At 33.7% G+C, this 19,972-nt stretch overlaps 1 protein-coding gene across 7 annotated transcripts in view; it reads left to right on the top strand.

The window, feature by feature from the left end:
• Positions 1 to 19,972, top strand: part of LRBA (LPS responsive beige-like anchor protein) — a 779,818-nt gene that overhangs the window by 472,217 nt on the left and 287,629 nt on the right. For 5 of the 7 annotated variants that reach the window (XM_060655634.3, XM_060655637.3, XM_060655636.3 and 2 more), the window contains 3 exons: positions 7,680 to 7,840; positions 15,650 to 15,796; positions 18,334 to 18,470. In XM_060655634.3, coding sequence (XP_060511617.2) covers positions 7,680 to 7,840; positions 15,650 to 15,796; positions 18,334 to 18,470 — 445 coding nt within the window. The remainder of the gene's footprint in view (positions 1 to 7,679; positions 7,841 to 15,649; positions 15,797 to 18,333; positions 18,471 to 19,972) is intronic. The other 2 variants (XM_060655639.3, XM_060655638.3) reach the window with 1 other exon arrangement.

Here is a 19,972-nt window from a genome sequence, read left to right as displayed (position 1 = left end):
AAAGCTGATCATATTAGTTCTCTATTGAGAAAGCTTGGTTGTCTGTTGAGTATAAGATGTAAAGATTACTTTAGTTAATTATACAAGGCCTTTTTAAATCTGGTTCTAAACCTATATTTCCTGACTTAGCTTTTGCCACTCCTAAGTTGCCTTGAAATGATCTTTGTTACCCAAACTTCTTAAGATAAAGGTGCCTTTTTATGTCTTTATGCCACTGTCCATGCTCTTTCCTCTGCTTGGAATGCCTTTTCCATTTTGCCCAGCAGACTCCTGTTTATCATTTAAGTTTCTTTAAAGAGTCAGCTTGTTCATTCCTTAATTGGTTATTTATTAAGTGCCTCCTTTGTTCCAGTTACTGTGCTTGGTCAGTGAATTAGATGGACACAAACGCTTGTCCTCATGGAACTTACAAAATAGATCCTCATTAAAACCTTAATGAAATCCTCAGTCCTCTCAGGCAGGGTTAATTAGAACTTTGATCATAGCTATAATGGTATCCAGTGAATTTCTAGAGGAAATGTTATGTGAAAGCTCATAGGCTTTGAAGCCCATAGACTTATTATTTACTACTGATGGGTAAGACTTCGTTTCTTCTTTGTTTCTTTAAAATAAAAATAACATATCTAGTTATGGCAGTGTTGTTGTGAGACTTGGTAATAATGTGTTCAAAAGAATACAGTATCTAGCACAGAGTAGCCCAATGGAATAAATGCTACTTTATTTTATTTTAATTTTATTTTATTTGAAAGAGAAAGGCAGGGAAGAGCAGAGAGGGAGAGAGACAGAATCCCAAGCAGGCTCCACACTGTCAGTGCAGAGCCCAGTGTGGGACTGAAACTCATGAACTGTGAGACCATGACCTAAGCCAAAACCAAGAGTCAGATGCTCAGCCAACTGAGCCACCCAGGTGCCCCAAATGCTGTCTATTTTAAGTTGTATTATTTTTGATATGTGATGATTTTTTTATCCTGATTATAACATAAAAAATTATAAAAGCACAATTTATATGGATGTATCAAGACTGGTACAGAGTTGGCACTAAATAGATGTTCGGTGAATTACTTTTTTTTAATCAGATTTTTGGAGAAAATAGATCAGATTTGTCTAAATAGTATGGCTACTCAGGTGAGTTTTGGGGACTCTAGTATTCAACAACATTGTTTAATTTTTTTTGCATTTGTCTTTTGTTAAGAGTTTTAATTGGTAGGACAATTAACACTAGATTGTTATTTTCTTATAATTTTGCTTACTTCTTGGTAAAAATGCTAAGTGAATAAAGAAATGATTAACAGGCTAATAGGAGCTAGGAAAACCATGGGATTGTTTCTTAAACAATTGTTACACAATTATATTTTTATAAAATATTCTAAGTAAATAACTAGTTGAAGATGGGTGTCTACATGTCTCTAAAAGCTAACAGAGAATTACATTGAGTAGTACCACAAATAAATTCATGACTACATAAAATATAGTTTTACATAAGTAAATAGTATATACAGCTTTCTAGTGATTCTATATCAGGCCTCAGTAAAGAAAGAATTATGCTTTAGAAGATGTCTCCTGTTGGATCTGTGTAGTTGAAGGGTTTTTTTTTTTCCTTTTATTTTCGTTAAGACAGCACAGTGCATAGTTCACCTGCATTTGAGTTATAGTTGGTACTTGGTAAATAGAGGCTTTAGTTAATATTCTTTCTATCTATCTGCATGAAGGCACAGTAGATTTCAGTTTGTGAGATAAAGCATTCTCTTTTATTATGTGATACCCTATAGTACCTGAACATTATTTCACCAAGATTTATGCAGAAAGTGAAACCCTTCTAGAACTTAAGCACTTTTATCTTCTAGCTGACAGTACAATAATGTCTACTTCTTTTTAGAGGTTACCATTTGTTTAAGTTGTAACTAATATCTAGCATTAATTTTTAATCTAAAAATATGGAAATGAAAGCGAGCCAGATACAGGAATTAAAAAAACAGGTAATATAAAATTTTTAGAACAAAATATGAGGTACTAAAATTGACTAGTATTTAGAACTTTTCTTCTAGCCAGAAGAATTTATTGCTGACTTTTGTTAAGACTATCAAGATTTATCAGATATTGTCACAAGGAAGTGGGTAAGATGGAAAATGGGACATTTTTCTAATATAATTTCATTGTGACAGTTTTTCTCTTTAAAACTAGCATTCTTTTATTGATGTAGATCCAAGTTACATGAAAATGACACTAAAAACAGTAAGATGGCAAACATAGGTGTATCTCACTAATTTGAATAAGTGTCAATACAATTTGGTTATGCAATAATTGGAATACATACATAGCTACTACTCATTTTAGTAATTAATACTGTTTTACTATAACAGAATAATATCAAAAATTGCTTTAATAAATCAATTATGAACTTAATGATTTCAGTGAAATAAATATTAATATTTCTTTTTTGTTCTTGATTATTTTCTTTTGTATATTGAAGTTTGCCTGTTTTTTTTATTTTTTCACAATGTCAGTCCTGGTCTGAACACCTTTTCTGCTACTGATAGTGTTTGAAGGGCCTTGTTCTGTTCTTTTTAACCAAGATTATATTTAACTCTGGGAGAGAAAGGAAGGAGTCTGAACATTGTATGGAGAGGGAAAAAGATAAAGTGTTCTCATAACACCCTATCATTCTAAAGGCTGTTCATATAGAAATACAAAATGAGCATTGCACAACTCCAGGAGTATCATACAAATCTTGATGTGAACACTGCCCCCTGGAGTTGTGCAGTTTACTAGCTATTTAATAGAGCTCTGCTCTATTCCAAACAGTTTTTTTGTTTTTGTTTTTTTAATGTCCGTTTATTTTTGACAAAGAGCACATGATCGGGGATGGGGCATAGAAAGAGGGGACAGAGGATCCCAGGCAGGCTCTGCTGACAGCACAGAGCTCGATGTGGAGCTCGAACTTATGAACCATGAGGTCATGACCTGAGCTGAAATCTGACACTTAACCGACTGAGCCACCCAGCTCCCCCCTTACACAAAGTTTTTTTGAATTCTCATCATTTTTACATCTGTCTTCTCCATGAGGCCAGGGATAATATCTTATTAATCTTTGTATTCTTAGCAGCTGGCTCAAGGTAAGAGTCAATCAGTTTTATTAGAAAATGTTTTAGGATTCTAGTTCCATATTCATCCATATATACATTATTAATTGGCTAATTGGCTTGCCATATTTTTCGCAAAAAAATTGAACTTTATAAAGTCTTTTGGGGGCTCCTGGGTGGCTTAGTTGTTTAAGCGTCTGACTTCGGCTAAGGTCATGATCTTGCAAGTTGGTGAGTTCAAGCCCTGTGTCAAGCTCTGTGCTGACAGCTCAGAGCATGGAGTCTGCTTCAGATTCTGTATCTCTGTCTCTCTGCCCCTCCCTGGCTCATGCTCTGTCTCTCTGTGTCTCTATCAAAAATAAATATATATTTTAAAAAATTTGAAAAAAATAAAGTCTTCTAATTTACATGTGAAAAATAATAGATTATTTATAGTTGAGCCATTTAAATATTAGAGGAAGAAAGTGTATCATACTTTAGTTACCGATTCACTGTTTTGCTTCTGCCCTTTTCACCTGATTCTCATTTGGGTCATACTTAATTCATTTGTTTCACCTCATCAAATCACTAACCACACTTGAGATCAGAAAGGGAATTAATAGACTATTAATGTTTGAGTTTATTTCCCTTTAAGATATATTTCAACAATCTATTTGATTCTGTTCTTATAGAACAGAAAATACATATTCTATATATTAAAATGGCATTGTTTTATATTCTTTTATGTAGATTGCAATGATGTATTAAAGGTGTATGTTACAAACACATAAGTGTAAAGTTTTTTTAAAAGGTAGAAAGGCAATTCATTGACTTATAATTAGAAAAAGACAGTTATACTTTCATTGTAATTTTAATCTCCGATTTTGAAATTAGGTCATAGAATTGGGGGAAAATATTTAGAAAGAAAAGTTAGAACATTTAATTTTAGTGTCATCCACAACTTTTCAAAAAACATGTGTATTTCTATTAGTTAAAGATTTTAGACTTGGAGGCTATGTACTAATAGGATACCTAAGTACAGCACCTTTTATACAGAAGGTTTTATTTCCAGATCTTATGTGGTAAGATTTAATTACTGGTAGAAGTGATACAGATAATGTTTGTGAATTTGGCATCATGTTGTATTAATATAATTTTTTGGATAGGTACACATATATAAAGGAATATAGTGATTCAGATATATATATATACCTGTAAACTCTCAGAATAAGTAATTTCTCATCTTAACCATGCTTGTATTTGGTCAACAGTTTCTGAATACCTGATGTTTTTAAAATTTTTCTAGCCATGCCATTGGTGATAACTCTAAAAATATACAATAACTTATTTAGTTAATTCATAACCTTATGGGAAGACAGTTGTCTTGATTATGCCAAATTTGCTAATCTCTTATTCTCTTTCCTCTACAAGGGGCTTTTGGGGAGGGTGTGGAAGTATTTCTTAAATGAGAGTGCAGTCTTTATGTGAATGATCAAAACTTACAGAAAGTTGGTGAGTGAAACCTACACATTCTCCTTTCTAAAGTGACAAAGCATGCCTCATTTTTTCAGTGATAGAACTTAATACTAAGAGTGTATATTGGAGGGAACAGGATTGGAGGGATAAAACGTTGGTCTGTTCCTATGTAAATGACTTTAAACATGCTAGTAATTACCCTTATTTGAAAAAAATGAGTGTGACTTTTCCCCCAAAGAACATGTATTACTCGCAGCATCAGAAACTGGATGATAAATGCTGTTTTTTTCCAAATGAGGCTAATAGCTATTCGATTATGAGTAAGTTCCTTGAGGGTTTGTATCCTATATCACCTGAAGCAGTGCTTTATAATGAAGAGACTCTCAAGAAAATATATTGAAATTGTTGGGCTCTCTGGGTGATTTTTGTAATACATTCTAGATTTGTGCTGTGAAATAAGTGATTTTTGCTTTGTCTTCAGATGATTTTAAATTGTTACTACTTGTATTGAGTAGTCTGAGTTTTAGCTTCAGGATATTGTAAACATTATCATGCTGGAGTATAAAGTTCTTTATTGGGTTTTTTTTGGATTGTATCTAAGTATTTTTTTAATTTTTGATACTACGTATATGTTTGAAGATGAAACTTACCTTAAATATTTTTCTGCCATATGAACAAATTCTTAGTTCCTGATATATTGGGGCTTTTGTTTTTGCCAGTTGTCACCACTGAGACCATTTTTGTTAGTATTAAAGAGCACAAAAATAAATATCATAGTTCTATTTCCTCCTAATTTTGATTATTACTCTTGTAGATATTGTTTGAGTTACTTGCTAATTTGTGAATGTTTTCATAATTCCTCTGGTTTTTCTACTATCTGACAAAAAATATTGCTCACGTGCTTTAGTAGCCGTTGGATTTGACTTTACCCTCATGCATTATACTAGAACGCATTGTTACCTAATTTAGTAATAATTTTGTAATAGCAGCTTAACATCTCTTATAATTTTAATTGTTATCAAGAAAAATGATATCATTTAATTTGACTCAAAATTCAGAAGGATGGATGAATGACAAATTAATAATTTACCACCTTTGCATAATACTGAAGCACAGAATATTAGAAGGATTGATGGCAGAAAAGGTTAACAAATTTTAGCAGCTTTCATTAGCTTTACATCGTCATATGTTTGTGGTGCTGACTGAAATAGGCTTTGTAGGAGATCTCAGTCTAGGGAACTAATTACTTGTGCCGATTGCCGCACTGATGAATAGACCCTCATTGTATCATTCCCCTGAAGACGAGGAGCAGCCTGTGATTCACGACTGCATCCTGGCTGATATTTGATAATAATTTTAACAGATAAATGTAGGTAGGCAGAATGATGAAGTGCCTATCCAAGCTCCATGACTATCAAAGCCATACACGTAGCCATCTGTGTACCGTCTTTTCCCCTTTCACCTAAGGAGAATTTTATTAATTGAGTTCAAACAACTGTTGTCTTTTGCTTATTATGTGTGTATTCTGTAGGTGCTTCTTACTTGTTTTTAAATGGTATTATAAGTTTTCATTTAAACTGTAGACAGCAGTATAAAAAAGAATAAAAGAGCTTTTTAATTTTTCTTTTTGAGGACTGCAGTTCTAACACTTTTTTGCATTCCATTTGATTACATTATATCTCCTCTTTGGGCATGATTAAAATCAACAAAGGACAATTTTGATGTTCTCATTGTGTCCCCAGCTTTCTCATAAAAGACCACTGGATTTCTATTATTTTTAAACATATCTTCTTTCAATAATGTACTGTTTGTTGTCTGTGCTTTTATTAACCTGAGATAATTTTTAATCTATAAAGGACTTATTTACAAATCTGTTTTGAATTTTTTAAGATAACATCTCTAAAACATCAAAATAAGAGTTCCTTTTAAGTGAGTATTTTGGGACTGTCAGTTGGTCAAGACTACTAATATGTCAAAGCTGACAGGTACAATTTTATTAGCTCATGAAATACAAGTGCAATTTTATTTTGTATTAGTCATTCCTTACAGAAGTTTTGATGATGAATTTTTTAATTGTTGAAGCTTAGAAATTTTCATGCTGTGTATCTTTAGTGAATAAATGTATTGTGCAGATTTTTTTTTCACTGTAACGGAAAAAACTTCATAGTAGTATTTTCCTTATATTTTCCACCATGCTAGATTATGATTAGTTAATAAGAGGGAGAGTTGACATTTATATATTGCCATATAAAAGATCTACATAATTGGGGAAAATATAGTAGAACCCTTTAAAAAATACATTTCCAAAAGTATGCTTTTGATATAGCAATTATTGCACATCATATAGCATGTAGTTTTTAATTAAATATAAAAACACACTACATAAAACAGAAATCCAATCTGATTTGCTTGAAAATAGATTGCTATTTCACTCTATAGGAATGGTTTATTTAAAAACAGTAAATGGAAAAGAAATGCATTTTCTTGTGTTGTTCTAAGCCTCAGGGGCTAAATGTAATGAATATTTTAAGAGATTATTTTAATTAAATTCCTGCACATCTAAACAGAGTAATATTTTATTATCACATACATAACCATGTAACTGAGATATTCATTAAAGTTAACACTTTCTGGACCAAGAATTCATGGTATGATTTACTGACCTTGTGCAAAAAGGCACAAATTAGGAAGAAAAATGAAGGGGGACAGACTTTGATTAATATAGGTAATGCTATACCATATTTATAATAGCCTTTTCCCTATTCTGGTTTATAAATGCAGCCACAGAGAAAGGTGCCCTGCTGAGGCTGAAATGAGGCTGAAATCAGAGCACATGCCACTAGAGTGTGGGGAAACTGATCACACTGTCAGCAATTCATTTTAAAATGATGTATTTAGTGCTCATTTCACCTTCCAAGAAAAAGGAAAAGGAGTTCCTTAGACTGGAAGGTGATATTGTTATTTTCAAGGACATACCTAAGTTAAAGATTGCAGAAAAGGGGAGTGTGAGGTGGAAGGAGAATTAAGAGGAAGGGGAGGGGAAAAAAAAAGGCAGAGCAAACAAGGAGAGCTTTATGCAGAAATTCAGTGCTACCACGCTGTTTGATAATTGCTAACATATGTGGCTTCTCTGTTTCATTGTAGTCGTCCTCGTGAGTTCTGGCGCCTTGACCACTGGGAAGATGACTTGCGGCGCCGGCGACGATTTGTGCGTAACCCTCTAGGATCGACACATCCTGAAGCGACACTAAAAACAGCCGTGGAGCATGGTCAGTGTATAAACCACTCCTTGCCAATAGCAGCAGGTACAGTACTTGGTAATGAAGAGCATAACTTCATTATTACAAGGCACTGTAAAATGGTCTATACCACATCTCATAGTTACTCACCCCAGAAAGAGAAGTTAAGTTTTTTACAGTTAGTGTAGGTTCCTATTAAATTATGGTGTCAAGTGGATTTATTTATTATGTTACACATGCAAAACTTACTTAACGCAGACTCTTTGTTTCAGAGTAGGAGGATAAAATATTTCTGTTTTTAAGCGACACATTCAGCTTTGAGTAAATTAATCCAGGACGCCTGCCTTAAATCCATGAATATCAGAAACACAGCATTTACAAACCAAATTGGTTTCCAGGTTCTGCTGTGTGTATATGGTTTTCCCTCAACCATGGTATTTTAGCATGAGATTATGAAGTGGGAGAGATGGTAATAAATGTCCAAGCGCCCAGATACTTTCTGAGCCTTGATTTGTAGATGGGTGTGATGGATGGCTCCTGGAAAAAGAGAATAGACATTATTTTCATATGTTCCCATTCTGCATCATCTTGTTATCAAAGCTTAACAAAACATTTTTCCTTTTTTGATATAATGCATATCACTGTGATTCAGATTAGGGAAAAGCCTGATGAGCAAATTGGAGAAAACTGAAAAAGCCTTTGGATTTAATAATATACTCTCTCTGATCATAGGGTTTCACTTAATATTTTATCCCTTTGAAATCCAATTAAGATACATTGATTAAGGGGGGGAAGCTCCTCTCTACATTAAAATAATTTTGATTTTATAAAATGTAAATTGGTTATTTTTTAATAAGATAGTTTTAATTCCCTTTTTTCAAGGTATTGGTTTAACACGCATCAGTTTATGGTTAAATGATAGTATGTAGTATACAAAATAAATGTGAAATTATATTCAATAAGGATATTAAGAATTTAGATTAAAAGTCTGTGATCTTAGGTTTGGCCTCAGTCAGGCAGCTTAACCTCTTGCACTCAGCCTTAAAGAGCCATTTCTGGAAGAAAATGTCCACAATATGTCATCAGATATAACACCAAATGTGACATCAGTCCTTTAAAATAAATGATCATACAGAGAATAGTCAATAACAAAGTGATCTAAAAGCAATAATAGTCTGAGGGCCCTACATCTTCAACTACAGGAGGTGGGGAAGAAGAAATAAGATGTAGAATTAATTAGGCCACTTTTGCTTTTAGGGTTCATGTGCTTTTTATGTGGTGCTATAGATTTCACAGTTACATATATTTTTTCCTTTCTTTTTTTTTTTTTTTTTTTCTTTTGGCTAATGACTCTTACATTAAAAAAAATCAGCCTTTTTGCAGTTTTATACTTTTCAATCAAACAGATGTTACTATGTGAACTTAAAATTTAATAAGTACCTTTCTGTCTTCTTAACTCATTTAACATTGAGTTGTGAAGTCTGAAGTCTATCGGTGACAATGAAAATGCTTTTATGAAAATTTTTCCTTTTATATCTGGAGACAGGGACTTGTTTTCTAAAACTGATACACAGGCAATCTGTTAATCCTTTATTTGGAGAGAAATATCAATAACTGAATTTAAAATTTGTGGTATAGATTTAATATAGAGCTTATTAAAATCAATCATTAACCAAAAATAATACATGCAACCATTTTGGGAAATTACAGAATTTTACATAATAAATAAATTTGATTTCATTGTTACTGAACTTTACCTTTTAAAATACTATTATGCCACCTTTTTGTGTTGCCAGGAGGCTGGTTAAAAAAAAAAAATATTTAGTAAGCATTGCAGTGCTTACTGTCTTTTAGAACTTTTTTTATCCTGTGTAGAATTCACTCTAATGACTCCAAACAGTAATTGAAAAGTTAATATAATATTTATTAAATTGAGGGAAGTAAAATTAAGCACTTTATGTAATTCCATCTTATTTGACAATATTGAACATGGATCTTACAGTGATTAAAATACTCTGAAAGGTTGAAAACAAAAATTTAAATCTGAAATATATGCTTTTAAAAACTAAATGTGGAGGAGATGCTTCAGTGGTCTTCCACATGTAATATTTAATATAACATTTTTTGATAAAATATAAATCTTTTGTTGTCATACTTTGTATATATTTTTTATTTTAAATAATGAATATTAGACAATGGTTTTAAAACTCGGCACGTAGATTGTACAGTGGTATAGTTTCATATCAGCATAGTTTATGCTAATTCATTATGTAAGTCAAGAACTTAAGTTTTTAATTTTTTATTAAATAAAGCATCTTATAGGTAACATCCAGTTTTAATTTTGTGTTAATTATGAAACTCTTGCGCCTTTATCCTTAATTTAATAACAGTAAGGAAGTTAATGAAAATAAACATATTAAAAATCAAGTTAGCAAAACAAAAACAGTTGATGTGATCAAAAAGCAGTTGAAACTACAGAATCTAGTATGGATAAATACTATGCTTCAGTGTTGAATTTGAATATTTAAAATAGGTATTATTGAGGATAGTGTGTCAGTTGTATACTGTTTTAGGACTTCTCACTTTTATTTATAATTGATTTAACTAAGGAGACAGGATGTTGTTAAATGCAGATTCTTAAAACATCACAAACTATATTATTATTATCAAAGGGAAACATGTAAATAGAAATGCCGTTGGAGATTAGTTATGTATTTTAGTAGTAAGAGCCATCTTTTTTATAGATTGATTTGATTTGAAGGAAAGCCCCTGGTGTAAAGGTGGCAGAGTAAATACCTGAAGAGTGATGTTCTCTGTTCGGGCGATCAATACTAGCCCCATGACTCTACTTCTGGCTACCTTCTAGTTAAAAACAAATTTTTTAATTCTGACAATTTAATTGCCCTTCCCAAGTTCACATTAACTTGCGTGGGGAAAAGGGCCTTAGGTAATTTTTCAAAGAGAGACCCTCCAAAGTGGTTATTTATAAAAGTCATTTTGTAATGGGAGATTCCTTTAACTTTGCAGAAACTGAGTCATATTTTTAAATTAAAATTAATACTTCCTCTTATTATTAAATATTCTTTATGGAAATTAGCAGCAGCAAGCAGAGGTGGGTATTTGATTCTTGAGGACATTTTCTTGCATTTTATAGTTTAAAATGTATTAGAAGTTAGTTGTCATGATTGGTAACATTCTCCTAATGCACAGGGCCCAGTTTGTCAGAACATTTATTATTTATTGTCAGAACATTTTAGATCTGGAAAGAAACAAAGGCTAAAGTCTAATCTAACTTTATTCTTTATAAATAAGGAAACTGAGGAAACAAAAAGCCACATAATTCTTGGTGGATACAGGACTAAAGCCCAGGTTAACTGATGACTAATCAGATTTTCTTACTGTAGTGCTATACTGTCTTCTAAAATTCATTGTTAAATATAATGGGAACTTTACATTTAAATTAAAGCCACGTTAAAAAAAATGTTTTAAATGGTAGAAAGAGTGGTTTTAGTTCAAATAATAAACAGTTAAGCAGTAGAATTCTGTTGAATTCAAGACATTTTAATTTTGTAGAGAATGTGCATGCTGATGGAAATATATGAGGAGGATTTAACATTGTTTAAGAAGTATCTTGTGATCATATGGAATGACACAAGTAACTCATCTGGTTTTCTTGGGATGACAAACCATGTAAAGATCTTAAATCATGCCATTCTCTCACAACTTCAATAATGCCAGATACTGTTGCTTCCTTTTTTGTATCAACATATATTAGGTTCTGTAACCAAAGCTTTTGGGGGAACCCATGATCATTAGGAGATGAAACTTGGCTTATCTTCTAATCTCCTAATCATCTTTCGTATTTTCACTGATTTTTCTAAATTTTCTTGACTTGGAACCCTTTGGAAATTGCATTAACTCTAAAGTTTAGGACAGTAGTTGTGTATAAGATATTCTTTATGTGTCTTATTCAGGATAAGCAGTTATGATATAGGTATTTCACATCACATTAAGTGGATACTCATATTCATTTTATTTATATTTGAGGTCATTTTGTTATTCCAGTAGTATTTTTTTAAGGTGGCTAATTCCTCATGTATACACTTCTTTTACTGTAATATGGACTATTGCTGACTCCATTTCACTGTTGCAGTGGAGTTTTAAAAGGGGCTTTATGTGTCATAGGTGGAACACTTTTCTGTGTCCTTTCTCTGTTTTAATTTTACTTAGCTAGCTTGTGTTGCATGGATGAATCAACTCATGCCTAGATCTAGCTGTAAAGAACTTGAACTTTACATTTTGAGGACCTTTTCTCTAAGCCCTCTAATTGCTCTTAGCTTCAGTGAATAAAAAGTCATCTTTCAAACAAAGAATTTTTGACAGATTTCTCCAGTGTTGTGTAACAATTGCAGTTTAATTACTAAATGAGGGTAAATATTAAGCCAGAATAAAGTGAGAGACTATATGAAGGCAGTCTGTTAATGGTGATAAGAAAAACTTAAATAGTTTTCATGTTTGGTAATAATTTTATTAGCTAGCGAAGATCTGAATCAAAGCTTTGAAATGGAACCAGAAGTGTGTTCTGACTTCATCCAATTAAACTTTTATACTAGCGTAGAATATATTCACAAAAAATATCAAAACAGTTGATACTTGTTTTAATGATTGAGTAGAAGGCAAGCAAAAGTTAAAAGTATACTTTCCCCAGCACATATAAACATGATAATTATCTTTTATTTTATGCTTAGGATAGTTTTGTTCTAATTTTGAAACAAACAAAAAAAAAGTTCTTTAGCAGAGAGCTATTAGACCACTGAGAATTGAACACCAGCGCATGTGGTGTGTATTAGAGTACTGTTGGTAATTTTACTGCTGCTAACTTAAAATCCTCAAGGGGGAGTTAATTACAGGAAAACCATTCTAAATATCAGTAAGCTGCATATTTTCCATGACAAGAGGTTTTCAGTTGAGGTTGAACAATTCCAGAATCTGAGCTTGTAAAAATAAGTAAATAAATAAATTAAAGTGGGTGTTTCTATGCATACAGTAGACTTAGAGTACTTCAGAATTTTTTCATAAAACTTTATTCAATTCAAAACTTACTGTGTTTTAATATGTGTCAGCATGATGAGAACATATTAACATTTTTTTAAGTTTCAATTGGAAGGGATAACAAATTCTATTTAGCAGTCATTTACATGAATGAATTTATTTACTGAGCTATTTTAAGCCATTGCATATTGCTACTTGGCTCCTCTCATTTTTTGTAAATGTTTGCACAGTAAAGAGCTTTTTTCCTTTCTTTCCTCCCCTACCCCCCTCACCCCAAGTAAGCTTGGTGTATGTGTACTTCAGGACATGTATGGTAATAATCAGAGATAGTAATGAGCAAGGTATTGAATTTGGTTGTTTCTGAATTTGGTTGTCATATGCTCATCAAATTTAGGTTTGGAAATGAGTATTTTTGTATTCTTAACTTGTTTATTATGATTTTGACTTAACCTTTTTAAAGGCACTATGAGAAACATAAGAATTACTAAACTAATCCTTAAATTATATATACATTGTTATTTATATAGTGGTTAAGATACTGTTACCATAATGCTTGGATTTCATTCCTGTTTCTACTTCTTACTAGCTGTGTTGCCTTGGGCAAGTTATGTAACCTCTCTGCACCTGTTTACTCATCTGAAAAGGAGAAATTAGCAGAGGGTTTATGAGAATTAAATGAGCTGAATATGTAAAGTGTTTTGAACACGCCCTAGCACATGGTGTTATTTAATATTAGCATTATTATCATTTCTGCTTTGAAGAAGGCATTGTAAATCTAGAAAAAGAGAATGTAACATACTGATTTTGTACTAAAATCTGATTGGCAATTGTTATTTTATTATGATTTGCTTTATTTATTAGAAAATATAGAAGATGGTGATTTCTCTTGTATATCTCGGTGACTGATTTATTTTTAATAACATTGGTAGTACATTGGAATATATCTTGTTTGGGCTCAGGGCAGTGTTTATGATTTTAGAGTAAGGAAACATAAATACTTGAAATATAAACAGTGATATAACAACTTATGCTGCTATTTTCCTAAAAATTGGGGAGTTTTTGGTATATTTCTTTGTAGCTTAAAAAATAAAGTCATTTTAGTTAGATACTTTAAAATTTTTTCAAAATATTTACTGAGACTTTCATATGTGTGCAGCATACTATGCTTGTTATTTGTGGGTATGAAGGAAAACAAAATTTGATTTACCCATAGATGGTATTCAAAACCTAAATATAGAAAGCTTCTTCCCGTGACTTTCTCATTTAATATAGAGCTCCTATATTCTGTTAAAGCTGTGCCATTAGTATTGTATATAAATGATATACATTGTGAACTCACATGAATATGCTAAAAATAAACTTTTACCCTTAATATTACCCATAATTCTATCTATTAAAATCAAAGAAGCTTTGTTTTGTCAAAACGTTTGGTAACATACATGTAGTGTAACTGTATAGAAAGAATTATATAGATAGATATTAGCCATGTTACTGGAAACTGAAGGCTTTATCCTTTCTGGGTTTTGGGCCTTTTGCCTAGGCCGAAACTGCAGTGGATCAGAAAGCCTCGCCATCTGATTTCCATATCAATAGCTACTGCCTGGGAGGATCAGGTGCTTTGCCTCCTGAATTTCCCTCACTGGAAACCTGGGAATGTCAATAGTGTAACAAGGATTCTAAACTTTCCCTTATGTGACGCTATGAGGTTTTAAAAATCACAGTCCAGAATTTAGTATCTTCTTTTCTATATTTCTGAAGGAGAAAGCTGCTCAAAGCAGTGGGAGTTAATACTGGAAGGGACATGGGGTTTTGAAGTCCGAATTGTTGAGTTTCAGTGTTTTGTCCTTTCAGCTGCACCTCTGCTCCTCTTTCTGGTTCCGTCATTGGTTGTAGGTGCTCTGCAGAGCTTCTTCTTCATTCCCTAGGTTTGGTGTACCCTTTCCCTCTTTCCTCTCCGTCTGGCTGCCTTGTCACAGTGCCTGAGAGTCTGGTGCCGCCGCTCTCCACAGGCTGTTCCAATTCAGGCCCTGTAAGGCTCTTTGCCCAGATGCCTCTCCTCCCGGGCTTTCTGTTATGTTTGCCCCCGGGGTGTCTTAGCCTTTTAGTTTAAACACATGGAGGAGGTAGTGTGTGAGCCTCCACTTAGTTTCCACAGTGTCTTAGTCTTGGATATTTATATAAAGGCTAAAGTGGGGGTCTGGGTGGGGTAAAATGTGGGCAAGGGCAGTGCGAAGGTGAGAGGGAGGATTGGAAGAAAGAGGATGCAGCTTCGGAGAGCTGCTATAGCTTGTTTGATGTCAGCTGTGGCTTCACAATTTGGCTTACAGCCCTCATTGGCTGTGAATCTCTCTGACCCTTCTTACTTGTAGATTCTCCTCCACAACCACTGCCCGACAAGTTCACGATGTTTTGTCAGTATAATCACTATTTGCAGGAATGACCAGCCTTTCTTAAGTTTCAGAATCAAGTAGATATTGTTTCCAAAATGGGGTTCTTATTTTTTTCTACTAATTTCCCCAAAATGTGCTGCCTTTGAACCCTCTCTTGCCCTAACTGTAAGTAAATAAATGGTTCGGTGGGCGGTGCAAGGGTCACGTTTAATGGGATTAGGGTGCTTGTTCAAGGTAACATTAGACTAGGCTTGGGGAGTCCTGTTTGTCAGAAGGGGCCTGTGTGCCATCCCAGTCACTCTCCTCCTGTGGATGACTCTCTGTAAAAATGATTGACCATCTTTGGCCACCTATCCTTACCTCACTTCCCTGCCCCTCTGCAAAAGTACTCGCCCCAGAGTTGATGGACAGCTTTGTTTCCTTTTCATTTCAGCTGCAGATGAAGATATCCTCGCTAAAGGAAAACAGTCCATCAAGAGTCAGGCTTTAGGAAATCAGAACTCAGAAAACGAGATCCTCCTGGAAGGCGACGACGATACTCTGTCATCCGTGGATGAGAAAGATTTAGAGAATCTCGCTGGTAAATTCACCGGTTGTATGGATATTTCAGCTAGCTCTGGGCCAATAAGCACCTAATTACTTACTTTTTCATCTGTGACCGCTAGGACTACCGAGTTTACGCCCACAATTACTTTAAATAAAGATGGTTTTTGTTCTTCCAAATATTTTCCTCCTAATCGTCAACACTATTTCCCCTTTATTTTTCCATTCTTTTTACTTTCTTTACCCTTCTCATCTTTTTCTTTTTTGAGTAATTTTCACCATAAAAGAAAAGTTTAAAAGCAGAACAACAAAATTGCTTCACCCTCGGGAGTTACCTAATCTCTATAAAATGAGAGCTGTAAGTAAAATTTTGCCAATTGTTTTGTAAATAAAGCTTGGAGGCAGATGAGCTATTTGCTTTGATATACAGGTCTTAGTGAACATGCTGCATATACATTTAACTCTCTCAAAAAATCCATTCCAAGAATGCTATGGCTTTTCACAGGATCCACATATTTTACCTGATGTAGGAATTTTGATTTGCACTCTGCAGATTTTCAGTTTTACTTCCCTTATGGGAAAAATTCTCTTGTTTAGCCTGAAATTTTAGTCATTCATTAAATGCCTTTTTTTTTCCTTAATGCCTGTGGTTCTCTCCCTTTGGGAGGAAAGTCTGAAAGATTCTACAATTTCCATTGGTGAAAATTATACAGTCTTCTATTTTGATAATTTTAATTTAAGAGAAAAGGCATTAGGAATTTTTCATTTATTGATGTGTCTGCAGCCTGTGCTACCATGCAGTGAATTATAATGAAAAGCGAAAATAGATGATGGTATCTTCTCTGATGACCATAAACCTCTCTGTAACGTAAAATAAAATTAATTGGAGCATACTGTTAAGTGATTCAGATTGGGAGTGGTAAGTAAGGTGGGCACTGCTATTCTCTAGCCTTTTCCTTCACATCTATTTACCCATTTCCTCCTCCTTTATTTTGCTTCTGTTCTTGCTACTAGTAATACATTCATACAGTAATAGAGGTGAAAGGGGAGTTTAATTATATAATCTTGACAATGGCAATAGGATTAAGAAGTAATCCACACTAATAAAGTGGTGTGGGTTAGAAATGAAGTGGAAATTGTCAGGGGTCTTCTGTAGGACCTAGGTTGCCCTAGCTCCTGCAGCTGTCTGCTTACCCTGTAATTGAATGTCTGAGAGTGATTGAAAAAATGTTATTTCTTCTCAGGATTACATGCTAATGTACAGAGGGCAAAGGAGACAGCAAAAGAACACATAGCTGCTTATTTCATCCATTTATAGGGATGAGCTTTGGGAAATCATGGCTGTTCTGCAGCTATCTGCTGCCCATCTGCAAACACAATGTATTTGTACATTGGGAATAGAGGGCAAAACCTGCTCTGATCTCTGCAGAGCATCCCTTCTATTGTCCTACTGGCACACATTAAGATTGATGTGAGATTAAGGACCAACACCCTCTAACAATCGATGGAAACGTCGATTCATCTGAATTTTGAAACACTTAGTCATCCATTGATTACCTGAATAGGTGTACCATGTTTATAGGCACTATATTAATTCAGAACTATAAGTGCCAATCTTCTGTTGCTGTTTTCTTCACCTATAGTATTTGTACAATGAGGAATTGACACGGGATTTCAAATTCTTACTCTGTCTCTCTCTACGTGGATATACACATATTCATTTATATAATATAATTACTATTTTTAGTCCTTTATTTTAGGTTTAGCCCTGATATACTTTATGCCCTTCTATCTGTAGTGAATCTATTGTTTTCAGTAGCAGGCTGATTTGTCTCTTTGATAAGCCCTGTGGAGATTTGATTATTCCAATAAAAATTCATTCACTTGGAAACCCACCCTCCAGCTGTTTACTCCCAGAGTCCCTGAACTACACTAATATTAGATTTGGAAGCATTGAACAATATTTAACAGTGGAAAGGCAGGCTTAGAAAAGAAGTATTTTTACCAATCTTTCATGGGGTAAAGTTGTTATGGAAGAGGTTTTGTGTCAACCTGGCACAAAATCTTTATCAGAGAATATGGTGTAACGTTTCTCACTTCACTAATAAGCTAGCAGTCTTTTTTGTAATCATGCTTCAGCCAAACTAAGCTAACCTCTGGCCTTGAAAGCCTATTGAGTCTTCCTTGCTCCTGGTTGTTGTTCCATGTTGTTTGATAGCCTGAGGCTTCTTTTCTCAATGGAATGTGGAAGGACTTATTTAGGTAGAGCCACCTTCTTACCAGATTAGACCAAAGCTTTGCAGACTCCCTGTAAAAATAATTGCATCCTAGTTTACTGTTATCATTAACCACCTACTATAAATCTCTTAGTATGAGAACCCTAATAACCTTGCATTTTCAGAGGAAGATTTGGGGTGGACAGAATTTGTAAGTGTAGAAGGATTTGGCAGACAGTTTGGTGCTGGAGGTGAGAATTTAAAAATCAAATAAAGTTTCTGCTTGAATCTATTAACCTATTAGATTTTTTGAAAAATGTCATTCCAGCTTGTGTGGTTTTTCTTTTGGTTTTGGCAGGTCCTGTTAGCCTGAGCACACCAGCTCAGCTTGTGGCCCCCTCTGTTGTAGTAAAGGGCACTCTTTCTGTCACCTCCTCCGAACTCTATTTCGAGGTGGATGAAGAAGACTCTAACTTCAAGCAAATCGACCCCAAGGTGAGAAGATGAGGAGTGGGTTTCACTCTTAAGCATTTTTTTGTTATAATGGGATGGTGGGCTGCAGTTGGATAGGATTGACATTGGTAAAATCTGACAGACTTAGTTTGAATTTCTTGCTGAATTGCCTCTGCCTATATATACAAAGCAGCTACGTTCTTTAGCTTATGAGATCCTTACCAGCTAGTTAGATTATTGAAGTTCATTTAGATTCAAAAACAATTTCCACTTAATTGAGTTTATCATTAGCTCATTCTGGGGTTGGGGGAGAACCACAGGGAATAACGTCTATAAATATATTTTGCCACAAAGGGTCTAGGGTGAATTAAGCTACAAAATTCAGTGAGGTTGAGAGTGGAATTATTTTGTTTAGCCTTTATATTTTCTGGATATAATACCAATATATCACTCTCCTTGCTTTTGTCCTCATGACTTACTACTCTGTTGTGCACACAAGCATGTCTTGCGTGTGTGTGAGATACCTCTGTTTCCCATTACCTATAGTCGATTTTACAAGGCACTGCATAATTTCCTATTCTTAAATGAAAATGTAATTTCCCCTTTTAAAATGTATTTCTGATTACTTTTCAGCCCTTGGCAACTTTATTTTACTAAGAAACATTTGTGGCACAGCCATAAAGCCAAAGCTAGGTTTAGTTCATGAAAGTGAATGGTAGAATTTGTTCTGATAGGAAACAGTCTTTTTAAAATGAGAATAAGCAACCTGTAGAAGAGAAGTGGCTTAAAAAAACTGGAATTTCTTATTTTACAGGCTGATAGCTTGTGCGTATGTATACACAGACACATATTTTTAGTTTATTGGTAGGAAGTTCTTTGGTTTTATAATCATGTGAATTACTAATTTTAGTGATTTAGAAGTATTTCAAAGTAATTATTAATGAGAATGTTATAATTTTATTTAGAACTTTACACACAAGTCATCTCTTGTCTTACATGTATTTCTAGCACTTTGTTTCAGAATTGCTGCTTTTATTAAGATGGGCTTTGGTAGACTATATGAAAGTAAGGCTATGTTGGAACGGATTATTCTGAGCTTGATAATTCAGCTAATTCAATGTAGAGAAAACTTTAATTGTGAAATTATCAACTAGAAAAATTTCCTACTTTGTTACATGACTGAGGCTGCGATTGTATTTTAGTTTCTTTTAAAAAACAAAGATAACCAAAATTACTCATACCCTCTAATTTCTGGTAGTTTGTATGTTTGAGAGTCTGAAATTTAATTCAGAATATTCTATTATGCTTTTGGACATATGTGGCATAGAATCTAAAATGTGATACGATTTAGAGGTGTCTAATGTAATTGTTCTCAAGATTAGAATCTCTGCTAGTCTTTGCAATTAGGCTCTTTAAAGTCACTTGCTCCTTTTGGAAGAAGTTATAACTTTTATTTCTCTCTGATTTTATTCTGTGCAGCATCATTAAATTAATTTTTTCCCCTTTTGCTTGTGCAATACAAAGGTCTTTTAGCCTAATCACAG

Source organism: Panthera onca, chromosome B1, assembly GCF_046562875.1.
Source record: "Panthera onca isolate mPanOnc1 chromosome B1, mPanOnc1 haplotype 2, whole genome shotgun sequence".
Classification (NCBI taxonomy): domain Eukaryota; kingdom Metazoa; phylum Chordata; class Mammalia; order Carnivora; family Felidae; genus Panthera; species Panthera onca.
The sequence above is the reverse complement of the archived record's forward strand: the minus strand, read 5'-3'. Positions and strand labels throughout refer to the sequence as shown.